General features: G+C 49.1%; 8 protein-coding genes across 8 annotated transcripts; 4 read left to right on the plus strand and 4 right to left on the minus strand.

The window, feature by feature from the left end:
* Positions 1 to 1,631: 1,631 nt before the first annotated feature.
* On the plus strand, positions 1,632 to 2,882 carry F5147DRAFT_368778 (uncharacterized protein). The gene is made up of 8 exons (XM_041429414.1): positions 1,632 to 1,678; positions 1,734 to 1,765; positions 1,824 to 1,877; positions 1,932 to 1,991; positions 2,048 to 2,182; positions 2,233 to 2,470; positions 2,528 to 2,579; positions 2,635 to 2,882. Exons 4-8 carry the CDS (start codon positions 1,940 to 1,942, stop codon positions 2,830 to 2,832), a joined length of 675 nt encoding a protein of 224 aa, XP_041288594.1. The 5' UTR covers positions 1,632 to 1,678; positions 1,734 to 1,765; positions 1,824 to 1,877; positions 1,932 to 1,939; the 3' UTR covers positions 2,833 to 2,882.
* Positions 2,883 to 2,905: 23 nt separating this feature from the next.
* Positions 2,906 to 4,967, minus strand: F5147DRAFT_368640 (WD40-repeat-containing domain protein). Its single transcript, XM_041429413.1, has 6 exons — positions 3,741 to 4,967; positions 3,662 to 3,688; positions 3,592 to 3,600; positions 3,453 to 3,539; positions 3,164 to 3,400; positions 2,906 to 3,107 (listed from the first exon to the last, which is right to left on the minus strand). The coding sequence occupies exons 1-6, from the start codon at positions 4,734 to 4,736 to the stop codon at positions 2,979 to 2,981; spliced, it is 1,485 nt and encodes a 494-aa protein (XP_041288595.1). The 5' UTR covers positions 4,737 to 4,967; the 3' UTR covers positions 2,906 to 2,978.
* Positions 4,968 to 7,747: 2,780 nt separating this feature from the next.
* On the minus strand, positions 7,748 to 9,038 carry F5147DRAFT_656361 (uncharacterized protein; the record flags this gene model as incomplete). Its single annotated transcript, XM_041434107.1, has 6 exons — positions 7,748 to 7,834; positions 8,147 to 8,205; positions 8,364 to 8,460; positions 8,517 to 8,700; positions 8,806 to 8,880; positions 9,001 to 9,038. 6 exons carry the CDS (start codon positions 9,036 to 9,038, stop codon positions 7,748 to 7,750), a joined length of 540 nt encoding a protein of 179 aa, XP_041288596.1.
* Positions 9,039 to 11,337: 2,299 nt separating this feature from the next.
* Positions 11,338 to 15,502, minus strand: F5147DRAFT_715191 (uncharacterized protein). The gene is made up of 9 exons (XM_041438527.1): positions 15,284 to 15,502; positions 14,232 to 15,222; positions 13,529 to 14,169; positions 13,391 to 13,469; positions 12,911 to 13,340; positions 12,765 to 12,859; positions 12,064 to 12,710; positions 11,886 to 12,009; positions 11,338 to 11,830 (listed from the first exon to the last, which is right to left on the minus strand). Exons 1-9 carry the CDS (start codon positions 15,443 to 15,445, stop codon positions 11,676 to 11,678), a joined length of 3,324 nt encoding a protein of 1,107 aa, XP_041288597.1. The 5' UTR covers positions 15,446 to 15,502; the 3' UTR covers positions 11,338 to 11,675.
* Positions 15,503 to 15,512: 10 nt separating this feature from the next.
* F5147DRAFT_618052 (heat shock protein 70 family) lies at positions 15,513 to 18,356 on the minus strand. Its single transcript, XM_041432565.1, has 5 exons — positions 18,228 to 18,356; positions 18,108 to 18,172; positions 17,860 to 18,055; positions 16,428 to 17,807; positions 15,513 to 16,377 (listed from the first exon to the last, which is right to left on the minus strand). The coding sequence occupies exons 1-5, from the start codon at positions 18,267 to 18,269 to the stop codon at positions 15,709 to 15,711; spliced, it is 2,352 nt and encodes a 783-aa protein (XP_041288598.1). The 5' UTR covers positions 18,270 to 18,356; the 3' UTR covers positions 15,513 to 15,708.
* A 372-nt stretch (positions 18,357 to 18,728) lies between these two features.
* On the plus strand, positions 18,729 to 19,205 carry F5147DRAFT_530582 (uncharacterized protein; the record flags this gene model as incomplete). Its single annotated transcript, XM_041430075.1, has 1 exon — positions 18,729 to 19,205. A coding segment is annotated over one exon (477 nt), but the record flags the coding sequence as incomplete, so codon positions are not given.
* F5147DRAFT_715200 (uncharacterized protein) lies at positions 19,010 to 22,013 on the plus strand. The gene is made up of 2 exons (XM_041438528.1): positions 19,010 to 21,685; positions 21,734 to 22,013. Exon 1 carries the CDS (start codon positions 19,462 to 19,464, stop codon positions 21,682 to 21,684), a length of 2,223 nt encoding a protein of 740 aa, XP_041288600.1. The 5' UTR covers positions 19,010 to 19,461; the 3' UTR covers position 21,685; positions 21,734 to 22,013.
* An 8-nt stretch (positions 22,014 to 22,021) lies between these two features.
* Positions 22,022 to 25,612, plus strand: F5147DRAFT_715201 (uncharacterized protein). The gene is made up of 6 exons (XM_041438529.1): positions 22,022 to 22,399; positions 22,449 to 22,811; positions 22,875 to 24,562; positions 24,614 to 24,758; positions 24,809 to 25,329; positions 25,383 to 25,612. The coding sequence occupies exons 1-6, from the start codon at positions 22,207 to 22,209 to the stop codon at positions 25,542 to 25,544; spliced, it is 3,072 nt and encodes a 1,023-aa protein (XP_041288601.1). The 5' UTR covers positions 22,022 to 22,206; the 3' UTR covers positions 25,545 to 25,612.
* Positions 25,613 to 25,836: the final 224 nt, after the last annotated feature.

A 25,836-nucleotide genomic window follows, 5' to 3' on the forward strand; every position in this document is an offset into this window, starting at 1 on the left:
CACGTCGTCATCATCATGATGCTGATTTCGGTGATAGTACAAGCGCCGAGCGTTGAATAACACGAACACTAGATCGTTACCCCAACATTCCCCAGGCTCTTGCCAGGCTCACTCTCATCCATCCATCCATCGAATATGACGGGCCCAGTTGGTGGCCGAAAGTTAGTTCGAATATTTTTTATCGCTATCGGATAGATTCTTTGCATCACTGAGATGTCTCAATTGACTTATGGTTGCAGTTGCGGTTGCTGTCGGCGTCGTGGTGGTATACGACTGGGGTGAGTAGAGCAGTGTTCGGAACCGCTGGTATTTTCATAATATTTACAGTACAAACACTCGGACAAGAGGTAGGTCGGTGTTATCGCCGCAGCAGCCAACTCTCTGAGAATGATGTCATAGATTGACTCTGGGTGAGTGACAGTCCTATATCAGGAGAAAAACAATGAATTCGCGACAGAAGTCATTGGTCTCTCATAACTGTGCTGTATTTGGCTGTGCGTGCCTCATGTTGTGCTATAGCGTGGTTGGCAAGTTGTGCTAACGCCCCGATATTCTAAATACGCTATATTGGAATACCATATTCTGCGTATGTGTGGAGGTGACCAAATTGACGCTGTGCCAATAGCTCATCTCTCACAATCAGTGTGTATATGCCGGGTATATTTCATATGGGCTGTGTTCCATTCTTCTGACCAGCAGAACACAGCATTTGCACCATCTGTTTCGCTGACAGATGCGGTGAGTATTATGCATCGCTTTCCCATCCAAATGCATACACTCAGTTGTAGGGGTAAGTGCAATATCGAACTTGACTCAAAATAATGACTACGCAGGAGTATTTGATCCTAGTATGAGGTGATACTGATTAGGTCCGCAGCAGCGGTTACTGCAGCATTAACACAGCATTTTCACAATGCCCGGTGTATAAATTAGCTCTAACTAGGTGGGGAAGGTTTTTTTGATGCATACCACAGGTACAGCCAGCTATTTATCACCATCATGCAATCACTATGCCAATTGTGGCGATATTATGAGAGCCGAGCGAGGCTGAACAGTGGTATATCTAACACGAACACTAGATCGTTACAAACCCCAACACCCTCCATTCGCTCACAACCTATCCCTTTGATATGACCATAGTCTCGAATGATACCAGTTGGTTGTCGAATGTTTTTTCCAGCGATTGGATAGGTTCGTCGCATCAAGATGCCTAGATCTAACATTGACTTGCGGTTTTGCAGTTGCCGCCGGCGTCGTGGTAGTATACGATTGGAGTAAGCCGGACAGTGTTTGAAAACCGCTGATACCCTCATGTTATTTCCAGTGCTAACACTCGGACAAGAGGTAGGTTGGTGCTATCACCTCAGCAGTCAACTCGCTAAAAATGGTGTCATAGATCGAACTGATCTGGGTGAGTGACAGAGTTCTGTATCAGAAGAAAAACAGGAGAATACAATGAATTCTCGACAGAAGCAGCACTGGTCTCTCATGACTGTGCTATATTTAGTTGTTCGTGCCTCATGTTATGTTATAACGTGGTTGGCAGGTTATACTAACTCCAAAATGTTTTAGACACGTTATATGGGAATACCATATTTTGTGTATGTGTCGAGAGGCTAACAAAACACTATACTAATAACTCATCGACTATCTCTCACGATCAGTTTGTTTATGCTGGGTATGTTTCATATGTGCTGTGTCCTATTCGTCTGACCCGCGGCACACATTGGCAGAAAATATACCATTTGTCTCGCTGACAGATACGGTGAGTGTTGTACAACTATCTTACTCCTATCCAATGAATATCTGATATTCATTTGTAGGGGTGAGTGAGATTCTGATCATTTAACTTGGCTCAACATAATCACTCCATAGGTGTGAGTCGGAGTGTTTGATACTAGATGAGGATGATAACTAATTGGGTGTTTCAGGCAATATCATGAGCTATGCAAAGAATGTGACAAATGTGGTCATAACTGCCATGTTGGACGGCGAGTTACCTAGCTGCATACCTCAGTAATATTGACTCGATTGAAACATGCTGCAGTCATCATGATTTCTCGGTTGCATGCCATGTATCAGCGATCTAGCATGATGCTCATCTTCCTTGTTATTGTCTTTCTGGCTGTTAACATTACCTGCGGAGTAATCACAGCAATCGTGCTCAAGGATACTGTAGCAGGTAAGCTTTATTTGTTGACATGAAGAACACGGCTCATTGGACAAAATCAGAGGAGGTGATATTCTCTGACACGTATATGTGCTATGATAGATTTGAAGGGGACGACCAGCTTCTGGTTGCAATGGTTTGGATGCTCAACACTGTTTGGGAGGTCCTCGCACTATGTCTTTCAGTCTGGATTGCTGTAAAACACTTTCGTGAACTGCGACGACTCGGCCCATTGACAGGATCGACCATCGGGGACTGTTTCAGAGTGCTGATAAAATATCACGTGCTTTATTTTGCAAGGTGAGCTTGTAACATGAATGTCATTATCTTTTTCTGCTAAAGTTCTGCACGTGTTAGCTTTGTTTGTGTCTCTTGCCTCCAGCTTGCTGATTTCTTTCCAGAGCTCAAGGTGCGCTGACCTGTCGCTGACATCTGCGTGTAAACACTGCTAATCATTTATGTAGAATTCAAATTCTATTGGAGCTCAGACACTCATTGGTTCTCTTCAAATTTTATGGAGAGTGCAGATGTTTGTGCTGGGACCACGCCTCATCCTTAGTATTCGAGAATATTATGCAAAACTTGTGGCCGACTCCAACGCAGAAACTAGCATGGCTTCGATTGTCTTCCAGGAGCGTGTAACAACTAGCAGTACTGTGTAGGGAAATGCTTGCTGAGCGGTCCACAGGAAGGAGAAATTCGGTGGAGGATCCGTCGTGGTATTTATTTAACATATAGTATTTTGAAGTATATTTGAAAGGTTTAGGCAAACCTATTAGGATATCTAATCGTCCATGTTCTAACACCGTCAGTGACTGTCGTCGTTGGGCGGAGACACACAGCAGAGGAACAGCACAACACGAGCCCACCATTTCGAGCTGTCGACGCGTTTTGCTTTGTCGCTAGCTCGTTCCGGCCGCCGAGCAACATACAGTGCCTGCAGATAAAACTTGAGAAACCAGCTATTGATAACACATCCCCCAAACGACATACCTTCTTGTCATCTAGTACTGGAACGTCGACGACAGGAGGACTGCGACGAGAGGAGGTACCAGGTCCCAGTGGACGTTGCTGAGGTTCGACTGGTTCATCGGCATTGGGTGGGGAACGGTGGAAGAGCGAGGGAAGGCGAGCGAGGAGCGCATGTGGACGTGATCCCCAGGATAGTGCAAACGCACGACGTGGGCGATGTAGACAGGGATCAGGATGGACACGGCGAGTAGTGGAGGACTGAAAATATGAAAATCAGAGCAGGTAATGCAGGTAAATGGTAGCAACGCACAGGACCACTATCTTGCACGTTATCGAAAAAGCCTGGTGGCACTTGACGTGGGGCTGGACGGATGGGCGGATGTCGCGTAGTATTAGCCTGGAATGCCGATATCAGGATTAATATCAAGGTCAGAAAAAACACAGCGTACACCTGATAGCTTGTGCGTGTGGGACATTAGCGTGTTTCATTCTTGAAAAGTCCAAGATGACTCTACATACCTTGTCTTTGAGTTCAGATTTTTGTGCCTGATAGCCCATTGGGAATGAGATTGCGAGTGGGAGTCAAGTTGGCACTTACCTCAGGTATGGACAAGAGATCTTCTAGGCCAGCTTTTTTGAGGATGGCTTGAATGTCCCATACATACGCAATTTCATTCTGCCAACCTGCAGTGGATAGCAACTTTCCATCAGCGGAAAAGGCCGCACAAGTGACGTCATCTTTGTGTTGAAGAGGTGGCCCGATTTGGAGGTTTGTGTCAAGATTCCAGAGACGCGCTGTTCCGTCCCAAGATGTACTCGCAAGGAGGCGGTCATTGGGAAATAAAGTGATGGAGTAGATAACACGTGTGTGACCCTCCAGAACAGCGATTTGGGCCCATGTGGCAGTGTCGAATATCCTAATCGAGTATTCGTCCCCTAGTAATCCGGCAATAAGCTTCTTTTCATCCGATGTCCAGATTAAGCCCCAAACTGATTGATCGAGTTTGATCGTGGGCAACAGCTCGCCCGTATTCGCGTCCCAGATTTTGAAACCATTTTCGTTATATCCTCCTGTGGCAATCATTGATGCCTCGGGTGAGTAGCTCACCGCGTACACATGTTCGTGTCCCGTCTTGATTGGATTCAGACCTTCGACTGGTTTGCTGCTTTTCACATCCCACACTCTTGCCGTCCCGTCGTATGATCCGCTCACAATTCGCTCACCATTTGAACTCCAGCACATTGAATCCACAAAAGCAGTGTGTCCTTGAGTCCATTTGACAACAACCATCCCCGTCTCAACATCCCACAACCTCACTGTCCCATCCTCGCTTCCGCTGGCAATAGTCTTGCCATTCGGAGATAATGCCATGGTCCTTATTGCTGCCTCATCTCCTTCATCCCGCCACTCGCCACCTATCTGTGCACGGCTCTCTAGGTCCCATAGTCGAAGTGAGCTGTCGAATGAGCATGTGATGATGCGCTGCCCACCGGGTAGGTGTGCAACGCCTGTAACTCCCGCGGTATGGCCTCGTATCGTCTTGCAGGGGGTTACTGCTGACGTCTTTTTCACATTAGCGGTAGTAGAAGACATGATGGGCGCTCGGGGATCTCTATCAAGGGAATCGTGGACTATATGCGCAAGAGCAGATCGTTGCTTCAGAATCAGTTGTCCTGTGGGGGTATAAATAGTGGGTGGTTTCACTGGCCTATCTGTTTTCACCTGACTTTGGCATGTCAATAGAAATGCCTAGAGAGATTGCTCACGAGAGGTCCTACCCTGGGGGATTCTATCCTGACTGACAGCACAGCTTCAGGACGACGTATCCAGAAGATATCCCTCAATACCAGCCGGTCAATGGTCTTATCTTGTCCTCGTATCAGCTTTTCCTACTTCCAACAAGAGTATCACTCACGGCAAAGTTCTACTTTCAATCTGACACAGATTCACTCCGCGCGAGCACGAGAGGGGCCGGCTGGTAGCCGGGATAGTGGATGTTTGCTTTCGGGGTCGAGAGGGCTGCGCAAGTTGTTGATATAAGTTGCCTGCAAAAGCATGTATTCGTTATCCTTGTGTTCTCTCCACAGCTTCAGTGCTGTGCACACGAAGCGCCACGTGCATCTCCGTATCTTTATTCGGTCTTTCAAATGGTCCGATCCATTTCGGCTTTCTCCAAGTACTATTCTGCCAGCCTGTCTATGTTGGACCTTACTCGGAGAATCATGTCGTACGCTTCGCAATATCACACAGAAGACATCGATTGATGGTAGCTCTACTGAAGAGGTCCCGTTGGATCGCCCAGACGTCATTGGGTTTGTCTTTCAGGATTGCACAGGTTTTATCGCTCTATCATATAACGAGGAGTATCAGAATCTTCAGGCCAGTCAAAGATGCCGATCTGCTTGCCCAATACTCAATCCATACCAGATGTGACTCTTTCCTCTTCCTACTCCGGAAAGAAGGGGTTAGCTCTGCCGGAGTGGTGAAAGAAGATGCAAATTTTCACATGAATCATCATTGTTGACCGTTTCTAAGAGAATACAGCGCTTTTGGACAACTGGAAGTGAAATATGACAAGATCGGCATGATACCTTTTTAGATCCGCGAAATATCTTTGCTCCCTGCGTCAAAAGGGAGGTACATGAACCAGTAACGTCAATTTGACTCTGATCAGCTCTACTTCTGACCTATTTTTTTTATCTTAGCAGCAGGAGAAGACTGCTGGACGTTCGGGGATCTCAATCAACGAAATTGTAGACTATATCGGCTCTTTGAACTAGAGTGTGTTCGAGAGGCATAGGTTGCTGGTGGGTCCGACTGCCCTATCCTCTATGTGATCTCAACTTTTATCGACAGACGACCACGTCACTCACAGTCTAACTTGTTTCCAAGAATCGATCCTGACGACTTCGGGAAGCGCTGTTGGATCTGTACGAGGATACAAGATACCAGTCAGCGAGTGGGCCTCAAGCTTTCCTTACCTCCACATTTCCTGCGAAAGAGTGTTGCTCACGGCTCAGACGACTTCGACGGGCACCACTGATGATCGAGAGGTGCACATTAATAGCTGATGTAGCAAATGTTCTGTTTGGAAAATCGAGGAGTTGCTCAAGTGATCGTTTAAGTCGTTTATTAAGGTGCGCGTTCCATTAGTTATCTTCGTCTCTACAGGTTAACAGCACTTACTGTGCAGATAAAGCACCCAGGTACGACACTTATCCCATGTGCATCCTCAATCCATCATCAATCATTTCCTGTACCAACGTTTGACAGAGTGCCGTACTTTATTCCCGTGTTCCGCAGCCCGTCTAATTTGAATTGGATTAAACATTAGCCGGAGTGAGAGGTAAGTAAAGTGGATCGGTAGCAGTGGTTTCGACCGTGCGAAAGGTCTCATCAGGGGGCTACCGCTACCTCAACCACTTGTACTTCTAGTTCTACGTAGGAATCCTCCTTCTTAAGCCTATGTCAATGGGAGTGCTTGGACCCGCGGTCCGTGCCCGCAAAACCTTTCCCCAACCCAAAAGGGCAGGCGGACGCCATTCCAGACCTCCCTAGCTAGTCAGCGGACAAGGCCGAGCACGTACTCTGTGCAGCGTCCATGTGACCCATCGATGGAGTAACTTCTAATTACAGACACGATCCTTGTGCCTAGGCCTTTAGCCCCAAGGCAATCAGAAGGAACCAGGCCCCGGCTCTTTCGCATCCGGTTCCTGGATTTCATGATCGACATCCGTATAGGTCGGAAACAAAGAGCTACATCTATATTACGACTCCTTGCTCTTCTCATGAGCTACACCATAGAAGATAGGCGTTCGCTTCAAATCAGCATGGTACAACATATATTTATACGGAGCGATTCCGAACTTCAAACAAAAATGGCGAGGGTGACTCGACAGGAGCCCAATGCGAACGAAAGTAACATAGACAATACTGAGAAATCTACTGGTATCATGACATCTCCTCATCGTCCGTGTCCGATACAATTTCCTTGCTTTTTCTGGCGAGATGAATTAGCAAAAAGCTAAACGCCTGATGTTTTGCATGGTCCTCCAACAGCGTCCTGGTCTTCATCATCTCTGACGACTCGTTTTTTCGGGACACGCTGGTTCGATAAGCTCAGTACCTTCGCAGTAAAACTAGATCAGAACGTCGTACCTTTTTTGCTGGTTTGCTGTCGATTTCATCATCGCTGAAGAGCTGCTCGTTGTCGACATCCTGGTCAATGGCTTTTCTCTTTTGGTTAGCATTGAAAGCCTTCCTTATGAATTTTGTGCCAACAAGGAAAGTCTGGGCGCGATCTTGCTCGTTGAGATTCTAGGTCTTACCGTTTACAGTGGCTCGACGGACCACTGCGATAGTGAATCGTCAACTTCACATACACATCAGAAAATGCGTCCTGTTCAAGATCAATGAGTCGAATACGATACAGGGAATGAAACAAACCAAATTATGAGGTTGAAAGTGAATGATCAGGTGGTCAGATGGGTGGCCTTGCTAGGTCGAGTGCATAAAGACGACTGAACAGCGGCACGGACTAGGAAAACACGGAAAATTTAAAGCAAAGCAGAAATTAATTGATTGGTGTATGAATGCGATGACAGTTAGAGCACTGCGGTGAACAACGCCACAGTCACATAGTGCGTCCATGCAAACTTTGTCTCGTCGATGATGACGTCGGGAAGGCTGAGCTAGAACGAAGTAGTGAGTGATGACGTTGTATGCACAACGCCCATCAACGCCTCAAAGAGTCAGACGAAGTTGTGGACATCCGAAAAGGAATACTTGACCTGATTCCGACTGCGCTGCAAACGAGGGAACCCCTCTTGTTGAAAATAAATTATAACTGCAGGAGGGCGTTTGGACATTGTACCAGCAAATGGGCAAGTAGACGGTCTGGCATTCTTCAGAGAGGCACCCATGTATAACGGAATCTAGTGCTCGAGGGATAAATTAAGCACGTGTATGAAATGTACTTGATATATTTGTAGAGCAAGTCATACTGAGCTCCTCCAAGCGAGACAGTCCTTGCCAACTGGCGTGCAAATCGACTCAAATCGACCTGTTAATTTACAGACAAATTAGAATGCGAGGCGTCAATGATTGTCATTAATGATAACAGAAAAATGCTGAAAGATAACAAAAGGAGAATATCAATATGAATGTGATCGACCATGTCCTGAAACCATTAGTGACTGTCGTCGTTGGACGGAGACACACAGCAGAGGAACAGCACAACACGAGCCCACCATTTCGAGCTGTCGACGCGTTTTGCTTTATCGCTAGCTCGTTCCGGCCGCCGAGCAACATACAGTGCCTGCAGATAAAATTTGAGAAACCAGCTATTGATAACACATCCCCCAAACGACATACCTTCTTGTCATCTAGTGCTGGAACGTCGACAACAGGAGGACTGCGACGAGAGGAGGTACCAGATCCCAGTGGACGTTGCTGAAGTACGGTTGGTTCATCTGTGTTGGGTGGGGAACGGTGGAAGAGTGAGGGAAGGCGAGCGAGGAGTGCACGTGGACGTGATCCCCAGGATGGTGCAAAAGCACTGCGGCGGCGATGCAGAGAGGGATCAGGATGGAGACGGTGGGTATTGGAGGACTGAAAATATGAATATCAGAGCAAGTAGTGCAGGTGAATTGTGGTAACGCACATGACCACCGTCTTGCACGTTATCGAAAAACCCTGGTGGCACTTGACGGATGGGCGGACGTCGCGTAGCATTAGCCTGGAATGTCGGTATCAAGTTCAATATGAAGGTCAGAAAAGACACGGCGTACATCTGATAGCTTGTGCGCGTGGGACATTAGCGTGTTTCATTCTTGAAAAGTCACAAGATGATACATACCTTGTTTTTGAGTTCAGATTGTCGTGCCTGACAGCCATTGGGAATGAGATAGCGAGTGAGAGTCAAGTTGGCACTCACATCAGGTATGTGACAGGAGATCTTCTAGGCTAGCTGTTTTGAGGATATCTTGGATGTCCCACATGTACAAGTTTTCATCTGCACAAGCTGTGGATAGCAGCTTTCCATCAGCGGAAAAGGCCGCACAAGTGACACTATTTTTGTGTTGAAGAGGTGGCCCGATTTGGACGTTTGTGTCAAGGTTCCAGAGACGTGCTGTATTATCCCAAGATGTACTTGCGAGGAGGCGGTCGTTGGGAAATAAAGTGAGGGAGTAGACAATATATGTGTGACCCTCCAGAACAGCGAGCTCCTGCCATGTGGCAGTGTCAAATATTGTAATCGAGTTATTCCCGCACCCGGCAATAAGCTTCTTTTCATCCGATGTCCAGATTAAGCTCCAGACGTCATAGTCAATATTGATCGTGGACAGCAGCTCGCCCGTCTTCGCGTCCCAGATTTTCATTCCACTCTCGTCGTGACCTCCTGTCGCAATCATTGATGCCTCGGGTGAGTAGCTCACCGCGTATACTGACTTGTGTCCTGTCTTGATTGGATTCAAACCTTCGACTGGTTTGCCGCTCTTTAGTGTCTTCACATCCCACACTCTTGCCGTCCTGTCGTCTGATCCACTCACAACTCGCCCACCATTTGGACTCCAGCACATTGACTGCACAAAAGCAGTGTGTCCTTTCCATTTAATGACAACCTTCTCCGTCTCGACATCCCACAACCTCACTGTCCCGTCATTGCTTCCGCTGGCAATAGTCTTGCCATTCGGAGACAACGACATGGGAATTATTGCTGCCTCATCCCCTTCATCTCGCCACTCGTCACCTATCTGTGCACCGCTCTTTAGGTCCCATAGTCGAAGTGAGCTGTCGAATGAGCATGTGATAATGCGCTGCCCACCGGGTAGGTGTGCAACGCCTGTAACTCCCGCGGTATGGCCTCGTATCGTCTTGCAGGGGGTTACTGCTGACGTCTTTTTCACATTAGCGGCAGTAGAAGACATGATGGGCGCTCGGGGATCTCTATCAAGGGAATCGTGGACTATATGCGCAAGAGCAGATCGTTGCTTCAGAATCAGTTGTCCTGTGGGGGTATAAATAGTGGGTGGTTTCACTGGCCTATCTGTTTTTACCTGACTTTGGCATGTCAATAGAAATTCCTGGAAGGACTGCTCACGAGAGGTCCTACCCTGGGGGATTCTATCCTGACTGACAGCACAGCTTCAGGACGACGTATCCAGGAGATATCCCTCAATGTCAGCCGGTCAGTGGTCTTATCTTATCCTCGTATCAGCTTTTCCTACTCCCAACAAGAGTATCACTCACGGCAAAGTCCTACTTGGGACAATCTGACACAGATTCACTCCGCGCAAGCACGAGAGGGCTGGCTGGTAGCGTGGATGTTTGCTTTTGGGGTCGAGAGGGTTGCGCAAGTGTTGGTTGCCTGCCAAGGCGCACGTACGCATTAGTCCTACTCAATAACGATTTTATTTGGCCATTTTATTTCGTGACAGTTCGTGCAAAAGCTTCCGAAATAAAATGCAAATAAGCAACACGTTCGGCACGCACATAGCAGCGCTTGAAATCAGCTAAGCCTACTGAGGAGGTCCCGTGGCCGTTGGATCGCTCAGACCGTCAGATGTCATTAGGTTTGTCTTTCATTAGCAAGATTGGACAAGTTTCATCGCTCTATCGCGTGTCGAGGAGTATTATAATCGGCTTCCATGCCTGTCTTGAGAAGCACTTTGAGTGTGTTTCCTATTGCGCAATCGGATGATTTCTGTACAATCCTTGTATGTTGCACGGTGACCGGAACGAATTAGTAATGATCAAAAAAAAACATCAAGAACCCCATACAGTATGTGATCGTAACGGCGCTCGGCCGCGCCAGTCCCCGACACTTCTGTATTTGTATAGAATTTGGATTCGTGACGCGCGTTCACACGGCCTTTGAGCAGAGCAGTACTAGTCGGTCGTGTTGAAGATGTTGAAGATGTGCCTTGGAAGAGTAACATCAAGCGATCAGAAAAAAACGTGCAGTGCGCCGCGGTCCCTCCATGCCATCAACAGCGAAAGCATGAAACAGAAGTGGAATAAAGCATCAAAGGTCAGTCCGCCGTGTTGAAGACGTGACTCAAAGAGTAGCACGATGCTGTGTATTTAATATTAGCAGTTCCGAGGGGTCATGTGACTATCGGCTTGATTATCGGCCAGCGGAAAGAATTTTCCACGCATCGACATTTATTTTCTACCTCTACCCACTACTTTATGTAAAGTGGGTAGAGGGGATATTATATCCTGCTCAATACTCAACACACGGCTGATATAGCTAGCTTTAGTTGCATGTTATTCGCTCCTCGATCAGCAAGTTAACGGATAGCGTTCTGTACTTATATCGGCATGTCTACTGCAACAAGTCTACTTGAAATAATAATAATATCAACAATTATATGCCCCGGATACTTGACATCCAGTACTTTCTAAGCCATTCTATTGGACACTGTTACGTGTATATCGTCTCGTAGAGAACGAGAGGTTCCCATCCGATGACCATTTCAACGTCATATGCAAATGATCCGAGCTCAGGCCCCAGCAAACAGCGAAAAACTAAAACTCATCTGCGCAGTGGCAGTCGCAATCTGCCACAGGGCACATGCCACGGGAACGTGCACCGTCTTCGCCGAAGAACCAATCAAGAATATGCGATGCGTGTCCACCGTGTCGACATGTCTGGCAGATGACAATTGCGTCGTCGATTGTGTCTGGAACATCAAGTCAATCTAGCTCCCCACGTGTGTGCACGAAAGAAGATATTACCTTGGTAAGTGGCCTGCGACTGTGAGAGCCCAACGTCACGCGTACAATCTGGAACGATGCTCAGTGTCATTAGACAGACCGAACACCGCGGGAGAGCACGACTGCAGTGTGGGCATGCAGTAGGCTAACAAGTCATCGAGTATCAGTACTTCTCATATTCAAAAACAACAACACCCACCCGTCCTTTCTGTGTCTCGTCCAACACAGGATTCATCGGCTTGGAGCAATAATTACACCGAATCAAGATCTGCTTCGGGGCCCAATCAAACGGCGCTAAATCCCCATTCAACACTGCCTCTTGCAGTATCTGCCCCCGCTCAACATCAAACGCAACTCGGTAATGGAACAGCTTGAAGCCGTCCAACAAGTCCCTATACATCTCTAGCCACCGCTCTGCTCGCGCGTCAAGAAACTTGGCAGGACACACTTGACCAGCGAGGATAGCAGCAGTCTGCGCATCTCCTGTGCGGTCTACATAACTCTGTAAGATGTCTATACCTGAGGGGGTGAGCCCTGTGATTACGAGGCCCTCGATGTCACCGCGTGTACGGGCCCGGTCAATCGTGCGTGTAAGGTAGGACGATAGCGCTTCGTCTTCCAGAAACTGGAATGCAATCGCAAGACGCTCCCGCAGAGGAAGTGATTCTTCCTCGAGAACCTTGGACCAGTCCTTGGAGGTAAGTTGGATGAGCATAGCACGGAAGTATGGGTCTTCAAGGCGGACGACGACACGTTCGGCGTGGGTGCGCAATTCGTTAGATAGGGTGCTTCCAGCGCTAGGGATAAGTGCTGCAAGAGTACCGGACACGAGATTGTGCATCTCATCTAGGATATCATGTCATTATTGAACAAAACAAAGACAAAAGGAAACAGTCGCACCTGTACTCCGCATCAACAGCTCCAGCGCCTTTTGATACTGTCGCATGAAAACGAGCCAACATGCTGCTCTTGGTTGTTGCCCCTCCTTCTCCCACCTACATGAGAAGCTCAGTAATAAAATTCACAAACACATAAATCGTATTTGCCTTCTAATCTCATGGTTTAGTTCCTCCTCCCCAATACTCCATCCGCAGAGCTGCAACGCAAACTGTCTCTGTTCAAGCTTTTCTGTGCTGCGGACAGGGGGTCTCCATGGACGTCCCAAACCCGGTGTCCGTCTAGTACATAGTGCAGCAACGGCAGCTGTGAAATCCCCATATGCTAAATCATCAAGAGGATGTCTCATTCGCGTCAAAGGGTCAAGCACAGCAGGAGTAGATATCGGAGAGAGACTAGAATCTCCCGGAGAAATTTGAGGTATCGCCAAAAGGCCGTCAAGGACGCTAAAAGACGATGCGCTCGACTCAGAGACTTGAGGTAACGGTGCGAATCCTTCCCATAGTCCAAGAAGTCCTTGGTTTGAGAACTCATAACCGTGTAATCTTGACGTCGGCGAGCATACAAGTTCACGGGAATCTGTGGAGGAGATGAACATCCAGAGTTGTAGATCCTCTAATGACACGCACGATGTATCCAATCCCATAACTCTGATAGCATCGTATTTGAGCAAAGATCTTCCCGTACAACTTGAGCGTTATGCTTAGCCTGAAAGAAAACCCGTGCTCAGAACCCACATGACACGATACTAGAATTATACAACTCACGTTTGCCAGCCCATATCCACGAATGGTGCGCCGACGCATAATCATCGAGATATCATCCTCCACTGCTTGGTGCACGCTCCGTGAAGTCTTCCCTTTCGGTGAACTCTTTTCTCCACTTTGTCGAAGACCATTTGGTTTGGGCTCCTGCACAGCCTCAGCCCTCGCAGGGGTTTGAGCATCAACACTACTTGGCGACGCAGACAGCTCAGACTGGTCGAGCGGGTAGTGTCGGAACGAAGCTGGACTATACGTCCTCGTTTTTATCGGCTTCGATGGCGTGGATTTGCCCTCCGCAGATTTGCCTTCCAGAGCCGGGAACCCATCTTCGTCACCCCTCCCAAATGCCGGCAGACTTGCGGTTTCGTTACGCCCTCGAGAAGTTGTAGTTTCCTCAATACGTATATCCCATGGCTGCGGTGGAACTCCGCGGTCCTCGAAGCCCGGGAACACCTTGCATCTCAACCCAGCACCGATGATAAGGTCCCCACGTGCACTCCAAGACGCCTGTTTCGGCGTATCATACGCAGCATAAAGTTCAAGATCCCCATCCTTATTGACGACCATAACCTCCGAAGTAAGGGAGAACGCGCGCTTACTCGGAACAAGCGCAAAAGACGCAAGTGGTTTCCGAAAGCTCGTCGCTTCAATGAAAAAATGACGCATCAGCACACACGAACGCAAGACCAGTAAACCACACACATACTTTTGTGCGTATCAGAAAGAACAAGCGCCAACGCCTCCTGCGATTCCACATTACTATGCCTCATTTCATTCCCATTCCCATTCCCAGCACCACCAGCAGTCCAAGGCGCCCACGACCTCTTCGCAGTCTGAGTATGTGACGACTCCCTCGATCTCTCCCCATCGGAATTATTCTCGCTCCCTTGCGCCTGCTGCAGATCCCAGAACCGCACATGCGACGAATCCTTCTCATGCGCTGCAAGCACGCCCCTCCTCGAGCTCGAAAACTCGATATGGTTGACAAAAGACCCAGACCCAGCGCGTGGTCTTGCACCATCAGCAGCTGCATCTTTCTCTGTAAACATAAGTAGCGGATGTAAGAGGCGTCTTGCATCCCAGACAGTTATAATCCCGTCTCCACAACATGCAATCTGGTGTGGGTCGATCGGAGATGTTGCTATACCGTAGACTTTGGTCGCGATATTAGTAGTTGCTGGGACTGCGCTCCGGAGGTCAAATAGCCTCAACCACCGCGCTGATATACCAGCTAAAAGCATATGCGTAGATTGTGGGAGGAAGGCTAGGGCCGAGACTACTTCTGTGGGTGCATGTTGCTGCAACACGCGTCCGTCGGTCCTGTGATGACCGACTTCAGCACGCGCTATTCGAGGCTGCGGACGCGCTTCTAGTACTGAGTCTTCTGTTAGATTCAAATTGTGGGGGCTGGAGGGTGAGAGGAGGGGCGTGGCAGATTGGATATCCCAGATGATGAGACTGGAGTCTCCTCGGACTTTGTCGAGGCCGACTGCTAGGTAGTTGGGGTCTGCATTACAGAATGCGAGGGCGTTACATGACCGGGTGTTGCGGACTGGAAGCGTGACGACGGGACCGCTTGAGAGGACGTTGTTCCGGGCGACTTTGGTAGCTTCGAGTCTAATGAGGTCAACGCGTCCGGAAGCTGATCCGACAGCAAAAAGATCGTCAAAAGCAGGGTCGGGAGACCAAGCGAAACACTATAAATGCAAAGGCCATATCACATTGAGTTGAGTCAAGCCTTTCGAGTAGGGAACTCACCTTCATGAACTGCAAGTCATTTTGTGAAGTCACATGTCGAATTTCAGATTCTTCTGGTGCCCATTCGTACATTGTCATCTGAGAGCCTCCTCCGACCATAAACTTGTTCTCCCATCGTGGATGCCAGAGCAATCGCTTCTCCGCCTGGGCGGAAGGGGCCATGCTCACGGTCACCGAGCTGTCTGCGTCACAGTCAAGTCGCAGCTTAAAGTAATCATCCCAAAAAGGCGGTGAACGGTTTGCCGATGGACAAGCCAAAAAATAGTAGACATTGAACGATAGTAGTACACTATATCGCGGTACTGTATATGCTCTACATATCATATGCTTCATATATGCTTCATCATGGTCTAATCAAAACCAACCCCACATTACGGTTAATTTTACGAAACACGAATACTCGGACCCAGAGGCCACCTAGAAGTCTAATCAACATCCATCTCCGGAGGCCCAGGAACCTCCTCCTCGCCCTTCGTTGGCTCCTGCTCTCCCTTCTGCGGCCCCTGCGCCCCCGCATCAGGCGTCTGCGTCCCGCTCTGCGGTGTCTGCGTCCCAGGCGTCCCCTCCGCCTTCACAGGCTTAGGCTTCTGCTTCGTCAAAATCGGAATCGCGAAATAAATCACCTCCTCCCTCTTCTTCGCAATCTCCGCACTCGTCAACACAGGATCCGCGTTCTTCGGCTTCTCAGCTTGTCGTGCATTCTGGTCGTCGAGCCACTTTTGGACCGTCGCGCATTTCTCGACGACCTTTTGTTTTTCGCTGTCGGCGATGTGCGCGAATTTATCGTCAGGAGAGGTGGCTTGGGAGATGTAGTCGTTGAGGGCTGCACGGAGTTGGGCCATGGCTTTGGGCCGCTCATCGGCTTCGCGGTAGCGCGCGACGATGGAATCGCCGACCGCTTTGAGGGCATCGAGTTTGGTGACGTACGCGGATTTTGTCGCGTCTTCGCCTTCATCGGAGTATAGCCAGTCCTCAGCTTCTTGGAACATGCCATTGAGCTTCTCTTTTTCTGCAGCCTGCGCGAAGGATGAGTAGCGCTCATCGAGCTTGGCGCGCATGTCGTAGACATATTCCTCGAGTGCGTTCTTGCGGTCCTGTCGATAATCATAAGTACGCGCCAATTCCATTAATTCGTAAAACAAACCTCAGTGTCCATGACAAGCTTATCAGCAGCATGCATCTCTGCCTCCAACTCTTTCAGCTTCTCAACAACGCTCGGGTCAAGCGTCGAAGTGCGAGTAGAGAACGGAATCTCATTCTTCTTCACATGTCGCTTCTTCTTCGGTGCCTCCCCATCCACTTCCATCGCCTCCTCGCGCTCCTCCACCTCTTCCGTGTACGCATTCTCAAAAGACATGATTCCATGTAAATTCAACCGCGTCTTCAACTTGATGCACGTAAGGTCGCCATTCGGGGAAGGCGGGACAGCTTTTGCCGTGAACCCAGCGATCTTCGGGTTGATTCCTCCCGGGAGACCAGCAGGCTCTACATACTCGGCGTCGATCTCAAACGGCTCCTTGCGGTAGAATGTAAGGATCTTTGTAGATAAGATACTGTTTCCGCGAGGGAAAACGACAAGCTCGGTGTCATCGTCTGGGTCCGAGGCAGCGCGCTCCCAGCACACCTTGATCGGGTACTGGTTGATGTCGTGCACGTGAAACTCGCGCACGCGGAAGGTAGGGGATTGGAAGGCGGCTGCGAAGGTAGCACCGCGAGCGATGGCTTCTTCTTGGTTGAGGGTAGTTGAAAGGAATTTGCCTCCGAGGGCTGCTTGGATGCGGGTGCGGACTGCAGGAATACGGGTTGTACCACCGACGAGCTCGACGGTGTCAATATCGTCAATGGTAAGTCCTGATTCGGCGAGGGCTTGTTGGAGGGGCACGGCGATGCGGTCGAGGACGCCTGAGATAAGCTCTTCGTAAGTTTCACGGTTAAGCTTGGATGAGGCGTCAATGTCGTTCATGAGTGATTCGACGTTCAAGGGGGCCTCGTTGTTAGCTGAAAGGACCTTTTTTAGTTTCTCGCAGCCGACGAGGAGACGGAAGGTTGCTTTGGGGTTTGAAAGGACGTCGATCCGATATTTGGCGTTAAATTCAGCAGCAAAGTACTGGATGAGAGCGTAGTCGATATCACGACCACCCAGGTTGCGATCGTAGGCGGCTGCTTTGACGGCCAATTGACCTTTGGAAAATGCGACGACTGAGACGGACATAGAGGAATGTCCAACATCGACGAACATAACGTGTCGTGGATTTTCTGGGTCGGGGAGATCAAGCTTTGTAATGCCGTAACCGAGTGCGACAGCAGTTGTGTCGTTAATGAGGCGGAGAGCATTGAGACCAGCAATGTGTGCTGCGTCGATCATTGCTCGTCGCTGAATATCGGTGTACCATCCTGGGACGGCAATAACGAGATCAGAGACTGCGGTCTTGAGCTCGTTTGCGGTGATATCACGCAGCTTGCTGAAATACATTGCAACAAGCTGGGTGGCAGAAAAGATCTGCTTTTCGCCACGATATGTTACCTGAGATTGCGAAGATCAGGATGAGATAAGTTAAATTTTATAGATAGCGAACCTCTACGCCGACTGTTCCTCCACCATCGACGAGGGTTGCATTGAGGAATTTCTTCTCTATTTCAACATCTGGATCCTGTAGTGTTCTACCGATAAGGCGCTTGAGGCCGCCTATGGTATTCTTGAAATTTGAGGTCTCTTGTGTTTTTGCAGATTCACCGATAGAGCGTTGTTTGGGGCCAAATGCCACGAGAGATCTAGATGGAAAGAGAATTAAGAATGGAAGGATCTGCGAAAGAAGAGACGGACGGTGTTGCACGGTTTGAAACCTCGTTTACAATGATATCGATACCTCGATTTCTTGCTACGCCGATCTTTGGATAACAAGTTAGTACATTGATGTGATCTAAGCGATGATATAGGATGAACCTTGCTATGGAGAGTACCAAAGTCGACACCGACGACAGACATTGCTACAGTGCGATTCTAGTGAACTTTATGAAGAGAGTTAAGATCAATGATGAAGCAGACTTGACTAGTTTTTTAAATACAAATTCAAGTGCGCGTTTGAATACACATATCTGTTTTAGGAAATTTCACCATTGTTCTACAAAGTTCGATGGTTTTCTTAAATACATGAGGAGGTAGCATGCCATGCTGTAGTCGTGTTACGTGTACATAGATATTTAAGTAGAGATTACTTATAATATTTAGTTGTCGATGAGAATACAATTCAAGTTTAGCTGTGAAAAGAGGGTTAAATCTGAATCGAGTTTGACGCTCTTCTCTATCTTCTTGACTCCCATCTTCGAAGTGGCCTCGTTGGTACAGCATGGTTTTTCACTTTAATTTTTAAATTCAACTGATCGATCCGTAGGGATTAAAACCAAGGTAAAACCATCGATTTAAACAATTTCGGACCGCAAAAAAATGTCAGCCAGGCAAAATAAAAAGCGCAAAGGCCGAAACAACAATAACCGCGAACGAACGGTCACCACGTTTACGGAGGACCCAAACACTTCTTTCCTCGTTCCACTGCCAAGTGAAGAACCTGCTCTCATGTCTTCACCTTTCTCTGTTGCTTCTACATCTGCTACCAACAATCCCAACAACAATTTTCAGAATTTCGGAATGTCCTATAATTTTCATGCGCACGGACCCAATAGTCAACCGCAGCAGGCCCAACAACAACAACAACAGCAACAACAACACCAGTTCTTTTCTCCCCAAGTCATTCTACCTGCGGGCAAAAACGATCTTGAAGTACTAGAAAATTTAAAATCTATCATCAAGGAAGGTCAGCACGAATTCTATCGTGCAGTTCCTCAGCCTGCTGCTCTTGCTAGCCTCTATTTGGGCCCAACCTCTTCTCAGGTTCCGCCACATCCAGAACAGCATCCTGCCGATTATTACAACCAGTCTGGTTACGATAACTCTTCTGACGACCAAATTCCTCCTTACTCTTCAGATTCCACAAGGAGGCCTACGGATCCACCCGTAGTCAAGAAACCATCAGCAGCAGCAGTTAATGTGCTTACTTTTGGTCTTACCCTAACCCTCACACTTAAACACGTGTTCTTAGAATCCAGACCCTACTCCCCCACCTGGAGGACCCAAACCTGGAAAAAAGGTTGAAGCTTCACCCTTGAAATCCGAAAGAAAGATGTCAACCGGTCCAGATAATTCCGACGCTACTCCCCGAGATGGTCCTCTTTCAGGCGACCATCGCGACAGTTCAAAAATTGACACACCTCGTCCTCTTGGTGACCGTCCTGGTGAGTATAACACTCGTCCTCCCGTCGACTCTTCAGCACCAAAGTCCACCTACGATGGTAAAGACGATGTTAGACGAGACCCCTTTCGTGATCCCCCACTGGACGACAGAAGGGTCCGATTTGATGCAGAACGCCGTCCTCTCGATAGCCGCCCTAACGGTAATGACCCTCGACTTCCCCCAAGGGATCAAGCATTCCTTGATAAAGAAAGAGACAGAGAACGTGAAAGAGAGCGTGAAAGAGAACGTGAATGGAGCCGTGACCGTGACAGAGACCGTCCTCAATACGGTGGTCGTTCCTATGGACGCAGTCATGCTCCTAGACCTCCCCCAGAACAACGCCATTATGAGCCCCGATATCCATTTGACAGCGTCCCTCCTCGCCGCTATGATTCAAAAGACGATTTGGATGCAGATAGGCGCCCTTCCCTGCGCCCTGACGATCGCGGTCCACGTCCATCTCTCGATGATAGGCGACCGCCTGTTGATGACCGTGAATCTCGTAGCATGGTGGTTGATGACCGCGATCGTCCTAGTCGAGTCACCCTTGACGATCGTCCAACGAGAGTCGCTAGCTCAGTTCATAGTTCTGAAGATCGTACTGTTCGACCTCCGCTTTCACCCGATGACAATCACCGCATGGCTGATGACAGACCTACTCGCCTTCCTCCTGCCGATGTGGCACGTGCAGCGGATGTTGATCGTCCTCGACCTCTTGAAGAGAGAATATCTCAACAAGCAGTTCCTTCTCTCCAAGAACGTCTCAGTCAGCCTGGGGCTCCAAGAGTGGAAAGCCGTATCACCCACCAACCGAGTTTGGAGGAGCGCTTGTCAAATGCACCTATCGCTTCAGATCGACCCCTTCCGGATGCCCGTACTAGCCCTGTAGAACCATCACGTGTACTGCCTTTGAGTGATCGTCCTGCTGCTCCTGCTGACGTCCGTCCTCGTCCACCTGTTAACGATAACTTTGCACGCCCAGCAACTCCTCCCCCTCGCTCCAGTGGTTATGTGGCGCCACCTCGGGCGGCATCTGTCGCTCGGGATGACCTCCGTGGACCCAAAGATTCACCACCAATTGTTCGTGATACGCGCGATCTCCGTGCAAGGGATCTCTCACGGGAGAGATCAGATGTAAGACCACCTTACCGCTCGGACCTTGATAGAGGGTTCGGTGATGACAGGCGTCCTGATGCTATGGATACTCGTCGCTATAGCCCACCACCTCCTTCGGATGTTCGAGGCAGGAGTTACTATCCTCCAAGGTCACCACCTCGGGCGGATGTACCATTCGAAGCTGATTCTGACCGAAGGTTTGCGACTGCTGATCAGCGAGACTCATTCGATAGGCGGCGTGACTGGTATGGAGCTGCCGACGATGACAAGTCTCGTCCGCCTGTATGGAGACCCTATGATAGAGAGCCCCAGAGAGAACGGTATGACCGCGATGCACCACCTCCCAGAAGTTCCGGGTGGGAAGGACGTGAACCGGAACGGAGAGCACCGTTTTCCAGTTCCCCAGTCCGCCCTATTGATTCTTCACGTCCACTGAGCTCGCGCCTGGGAGATGGATACCTGCCCCCCGTAGACGACCGTTCGTATCCACCTCGAGACTTCGAGCGTCCACGCTACACAGGTCCAGATAACGACCCCCCATTTGTCCGTGGCGTCCGTCCGCGCAGCCCGAGTCCGCCAAGAAGAGGCGGTGCGAATAATTCTCTCGATGATATCCGACCGCCTCTCAAACGTGCACGCGAGGACCCACCGTACAGCGGTGGTGGTGGGTACTACTCACCTCGCAGACCGTCGATGTCGATGAGTGATTACCCACCTCGTTCTGCTGCGTCGCCGCCACCGGTAAGCGGGACGAGCGGTGGGTTCTATGAGTCGCGTGGGGGGCCGCCGCCGTTTAGTAGTGCTTCTGCTGGGGTTGAGAGGGATTACCCTCCGAGAGAGAGGTCTGGGGATGGTGGCCCATCTTATGGGGGTCCGTACGATAGGGATACGAGGCCACCGAGGTCGCCCCCTCCGAGGATGTATGGACGGCCTTCGTATAGACCGGACCCTAGGGATGATCGGAGGTATTTGCCGCCTCCTCCTCGATCTAGTTGAGGTGTGTGTTTGTGGGTTGGTTGACGTGTGGATTGCTAATGTTGCGTAGGAATACATGTATGAAGAGATCTATGTTGTCAATGCGTTTCTTGGTTTCTTGATCTTTTTTTTTGTCATTTCATTTCTTCTGTATCATTTCTGTGAGTTATCTCTGCTGTTCGACTATGCATGGCCGTAGTATCGTACACGTCATATATTCCGAATTCTTCTATTTTATTCAGAGTCGTATAAAGTTTGCAGCGCTGCTTTTGATTCGCATTGGATCCATACGTACTTTCAAATTTGTGAATGGATATTTGACGTGACGTATTCCAGTCAAATTTTACGCTTTACGATTGGCTGCAGTTGATCAGCCCTGAAAGTTACACACATCGGTCCTAAACGGCACCGATCTCGTGTCAATGATGTGATTCATCCATCCTCTAAAAGTCCAGCACATCCACATATCTAACCGATATTGTATCCATATCTTGTATCTGTTCATATCGCTTCAATCTTGTTTGATTTGCTCTCTGTATCGCTATGCCTAGAGGAAATAACAGTCGTGGGCGTGGATCTCCTCGAGGCTCAGGTCGTGGGCACGATCGCGGACGTGGAGGACGTGGCCGAGGACGTGGACGTGGACAAGGCTATAACGATGATACACCTCGAGGGAACTACCCTCATAGCGAAATGGATGTTGTGGTTCAAGTCTGGCAGGAGCCATCATCGAGCAGTACGTAGTGAAACACTAGTGTTTCGTCTTATCTTGACCATCTATGCAGACTTGTCGAGAGGTGGGACTCCATTGCGCGGCCGAGGGGGACGGCCGGGGTTTGGATCGGGATCGGGATCAGGTACGCCTCAGCGAGGGAGTGCGCCTCAACGAGGAGGAAATACCCCTCGTCGTGGGATGGGTACTAGAGGCAGAGGTCGAGGTCGAGGAACAGACACTCCCAGAGCACGACCAGGCTTTGGCTACGGTACCAATCGAAATAGAAACGCACCAGACACACCTCTATCTAAACACCCCCACTCTAGAGGACTGAGTCTGTACCTCAAACCTGTCAAATTCGTCCCATCGGTGCTTACGAGAACGTTATTTGATGAAGAGGAAGATATTCTGCAGCCTGTGGCTGAGAGTGCCGGTATGTGTCTCATTTTTTTGGTCAATATTATGGTTTGTCCTGAATGTTGGGCGGGATGGTTAGGTCCGAGTGAAGAAAGCCACGTCCCTACTGCAGATCGCGTTACTCGGGTATTCAGTGGAGGGCATTTCCCCCCTCCACCTCCATCGTCGTCATCTTCAGAAGACGGTGTTCCTGATCATGAGGAGGAATTGGAGGAGGTCGACTTTGCTGATATGGGAAAATTGTTTCCTCAGCTTCATACTGCTCAGGCTTCAACTAAAACTCGGTCTTCACAAGTCGCTTCTTCTTCACGTGAGGAGGTATTCACTGGAGTGTATAGCAAGAGAAATCACTCTGTCGCAACTCCCTCATCCCATCCAGCTCTAAAGCGCGCAGATGTATCGCCCAAAAAACCTAACCCCGTATTCATTGATACGGTGGTCAGTGAGGCAACCGCAATTGCTGTACACAGCATTACTACGCTAGAACATTCAACAGCTGCCCTAGCGATAACCAAAGATGACGAAATAGTCACCGATAAACCAGACATCATCTCATCCTCGCAATCTCCCACAGTACCAATGTTAAACGAAACCACTGTTTCCCCTACATGTCTTCCTGAAGACGATACCCCCACATTCTTCGTGGATACAGAACCTACTAAACCATTTACGCATCGCTCCGCCAGCGATGTCGTGCTTTATGATCGCACCGACTGGGGTGGCGCTCCTCTTGGAGAAGAGGACGAACTTATCGTATATGTTGCGCCCCACCCACGATCAGCGCAAGCTTCGCCCATTCCAAATATTCCTCGGGTACGGTTACCCTCGAGGTCCGTACTGACAGGTACTACCAATCCCATCCAAACCCACCCAGGGCCCGTGGCAAACGAAGACACAATCGGCAATAAGGGTTTCCCAGTTCAGAGCGAAGTTCCCCAGTTCTCCTCCGTTTCGTTCGATTTCTCCACTCCCAGTGCAAAGAAACAGTCTCGTCAGAGACCAGTCTTCACTGCGGGAGATCGATCAAAAGTGAGGATACAAGCTATGAAACAAGATGCCCGCGTAGCTCGTAAGCGTGCCCAACGTCGGGCAATGTTTGGATCCTTCGGCGCGATGCTTTCTGAAGCGAGATTGAGAGATGCTGATGAACGGGAGCGCAAAAGTGCCCGATGGGAGTCTCGGCGGAAGGACGATTCTGATGTCGATTTTGGTGATGATGACGAAGATGATCCCCCAGCAAACGACGGTGTCGATGAAGTGTCTAATGGACTTGGGGGGATGGATCTAGACCCGGATGTTGAACCAGACCTGGAGGCTATGAAAGGCTTCGTACAGAGCATGAGCGCGGAGGGATTGAGGCATCACACGATAGATGAAATCCAGGACGAAGAGCAGATGCGGATGGAAGACGAGGAAGAAGACGGAAGTGACTCCCATGGGAGCTATAACAACACAAGCGATGAAGAAGACAAGGAAGAAAATGCAGTGTTTGAAGTTGAGGAAGAAATACTTATTGCAGAATCGGAGGGTGGAAGGCCTGGTGAACCTTCACACTCCGATCATCCTGACGAAGCGGAAGATTCATCCGATGATGAGCTCAGTCCAGGAGCTAGCTTTCAGGCTAGACTCCGTCGAGTCCGCGAGAAATCACGCTCAACGAAGGCAGCGACAGCAGCTGAGGGCGATTCAGAAGAGGAGGAGTCTGATGCTCCTTTCCCGCTATGGAATAGAGGTGATTCTGACGATGATTACATCGCACAAATAGAGGTCTCTCGATTTCCCTCTTTCCTCTCCATGGTGGCTGAGTTCTACCTACAGGACATGCTTGAAATGCATAGCGGTATAGCCGGTGGTAAAGACCGCAAACTATGCAATAAACTATTCCGTGCAATACGAAATGGTCAATTCGACCACGTCGATGACTACGAAGAATTGGATGGATCCTTCAGCTATCAGCCAGCAAGTTGGTGCTCTTATCATGTCGTGTCGATCAGTTATCTAATCGATTTTCAGAGCGCAAGAAAGACAAGATTAAGGAACTGCCCACCGAGCTTCAAGAGATGTGGGAGAGAGATCGAGCCAAGAAAGCTGAATACAAACGAACTCGCGAGGAGGCCCGCCTTCTCGATGCTGTCGATCCTATATCTCCAAAGAAAGGTGGTAAGAAGGGGCGCAAGGCAATGCGGGCAGCTGCACGGCTGGATCCAAGGGAGCTCGCCGAAATTCAGAATGCCATCGTGGACATGGTGTCACTGGAGAAGCAGATTCGCCGCTTCATCAGTGATACCAGCGGTAAGAACAACATGGTACTTCCTCCAATGAATAAGGCGTCGAGAAAAGAAGTTCACGAGCTTGCGAACTCGTTTAACCTCAAGAGTCAGAGTAGAGGCAAGGGAACGGGGAGATATACTACTCTCATCAAGTCCACAAATGTACGTGCCATCAATGAACGCAAAGTCAAGAGTGTCATGAAGAAACACGGAGGCCGGTTTGATACGATGCCTCGACACAAAGATGGAGATGAAGTTGGCAAGGTATGTAATCACTCCACTTCAAACAAATGCGGCTCTTACATCCTTGTTCGTAGGCTGCTCCAAAGATTGGACAAACGAATGTCGGGTTCAGGATGCTCGCTTCTATGGGATGGGCAGAAGGAGATAGGATCGGTGGCGACGCGTCTACTGGGATTGATGCGCCTTTGACAGCTATTATCAAGAACACGAAGCTAGGTCTAGGCGCTACTCGATAGTCACATCTTCAGAGCGAAATGTAATTTTTCCTCGACTACATATTGACCTGAGCCTTGACGAAGCGTAACAAGTTCGTGAATGTTGGAAATGTAGATGCAATGGTGTGCAACTTCTCGCACCGTGACAAGTCATAAAGGTTCGCGTCTTGACTCCAGCACACGCACTTCTGCACGGAGTCCTTGTAGACTTTCTCTGACTCTGAATGTCATCAAGTGGACATCTACAGAGACTCAAAAAAGTAATGCACAGAATCATTTTCTATGTATCTCCACCAAAACACGATACTTTTCT

This window comes from Suillus discolor, assembly GCF_016758755.1.
Source record: "Suillus discolor strain FC423 chromosome Unknown F5147scaffold_65, whole genome shotgun sequence".
Classification (NCBI taxonomy): Eukaryota; Fungi; Basidiomycota; class Agaricomycetes; order Boletales; family Suillaceae; genus Suillus; species Suillus discolor.

Excerpts from the sequence above, each read along its gene's own strand:
- F5147DRAFT_715201 (XM_041438529.1), top strand. The coding sequence starts at position 22,207 with ATGCCTAGAGGAAATAACAGTCGTGGGCGTGGATCTCCTCGAGGCTCA. Across the intron at positions 24,563-24,613 it reads ATTACATCGCACAAATAGAG|GACATGCTTGAAATGCATAG; the intron begins GTCTCTCGATTT and ends TTCTACCTACAG. Across the intron at positions 25,330-25,382 it reads ATGGAGATGAAGTTGGCAAG|GCTGCTCCAAAGATTGGACA; the intron begins GTATGTAATCAC and ends CCTTGTTCGTAG.
- F5147DRAFT_368640 (XM_041429413.1), bottom strand. The coding sequence starts at position 4,736 with ATGTCTTCTACTACCGCTAATGTGAAAAAGACGTCAGCAGTAACCCCC. Across the intron at positions 3,689-3,740 it reads ATCTCTTGTCCATACCTGAG|GCACAAAAATCTGAACTCAA; the intron begins GTAAGTGCCAAC and ends ATGGGCTATCAG. Across the intron at positions 3,108-3,163 it reads CAGTACTAGATGACAAGAAG|GCACTGTATGTTGCTCGGCG; the intron begins GTATGTCGTTTG and ends TTTTATCTGCAG.
- F5147DRAFT_368778 (XM_041429414.1), top strand. The coding sequence starts at position 1,940 with ATGAGCTATGCAAAGAATGTGACAAATGTGGTCATAACTGCCATGTTG. Across the intron at positions 1,992-2,047 it reads CATAACTGCCATGTTGGACG|TCATCATGATTTCTCGGTTG; the intron begins GCGAGTTACCTA and ends AACATGCTGCAG. Across the intron at positions 2,471-2,527 it reads CACGTGCTTTATTTTGCAAG|CTTTGTTTGTGTCTCTTGCC; the intron begins GTGAGCTTGTAA and ends TGCACGTGTTAG.
- F5147DRAFT_715200 (XM_041438528.1), top strand. The coding sequence starts at position 19,462 with ATGTCAACCGGTCCAGATAATTCCGACGCTACTCCCCGAGATGGTCCT.
- F5147DRAFT_618052 (XM_041432565.1), bottom strand. The coding sequence starts at position 18,269 with ATGTCTGTCGTCGGTGTCGACTTTGGTACTCTCCATAGCAAG. Across the intron at positions 18,173-18,227 it reads TTGGTACTCTCCATAGCAAG|ATCGGCGTAGCAAGAAATCG; the intron begins GTTCATCCTATA and ends TGTTATCCAAAG. Across the intron at positions 16,378-16,427 it reads AGCTTGTCATGGACACTGAG|GACCGCAAGAACGCACTCGA; the intron begins GTTTGTTTTACG and ends GATTATCGACAG.
- F5147DRAFT_715191 (XM_041438527.1), bottom strand. The coding sequence starts at position 15,445 with ATGGCCCCTTCCGCCCAGGCGGAGAAGCGATTGCTCTGGCATCCACGA. Across the intron at positions 14,170-14,231 it reads TCTTTCTGATACGCACAAAA|CGACGAGCTTTCGGAAACCA; the intron begins GTATGTGTGTGG and ends TTTTCATTGAAG. Across the intron at positions 12,860-12,910 it reads CTAAACCATGAGATTAGAAG|GTGGGAGAAGGAGGGGCAAC; the intron begins GCAAATACGATT and ends CTTCTCATGTAG.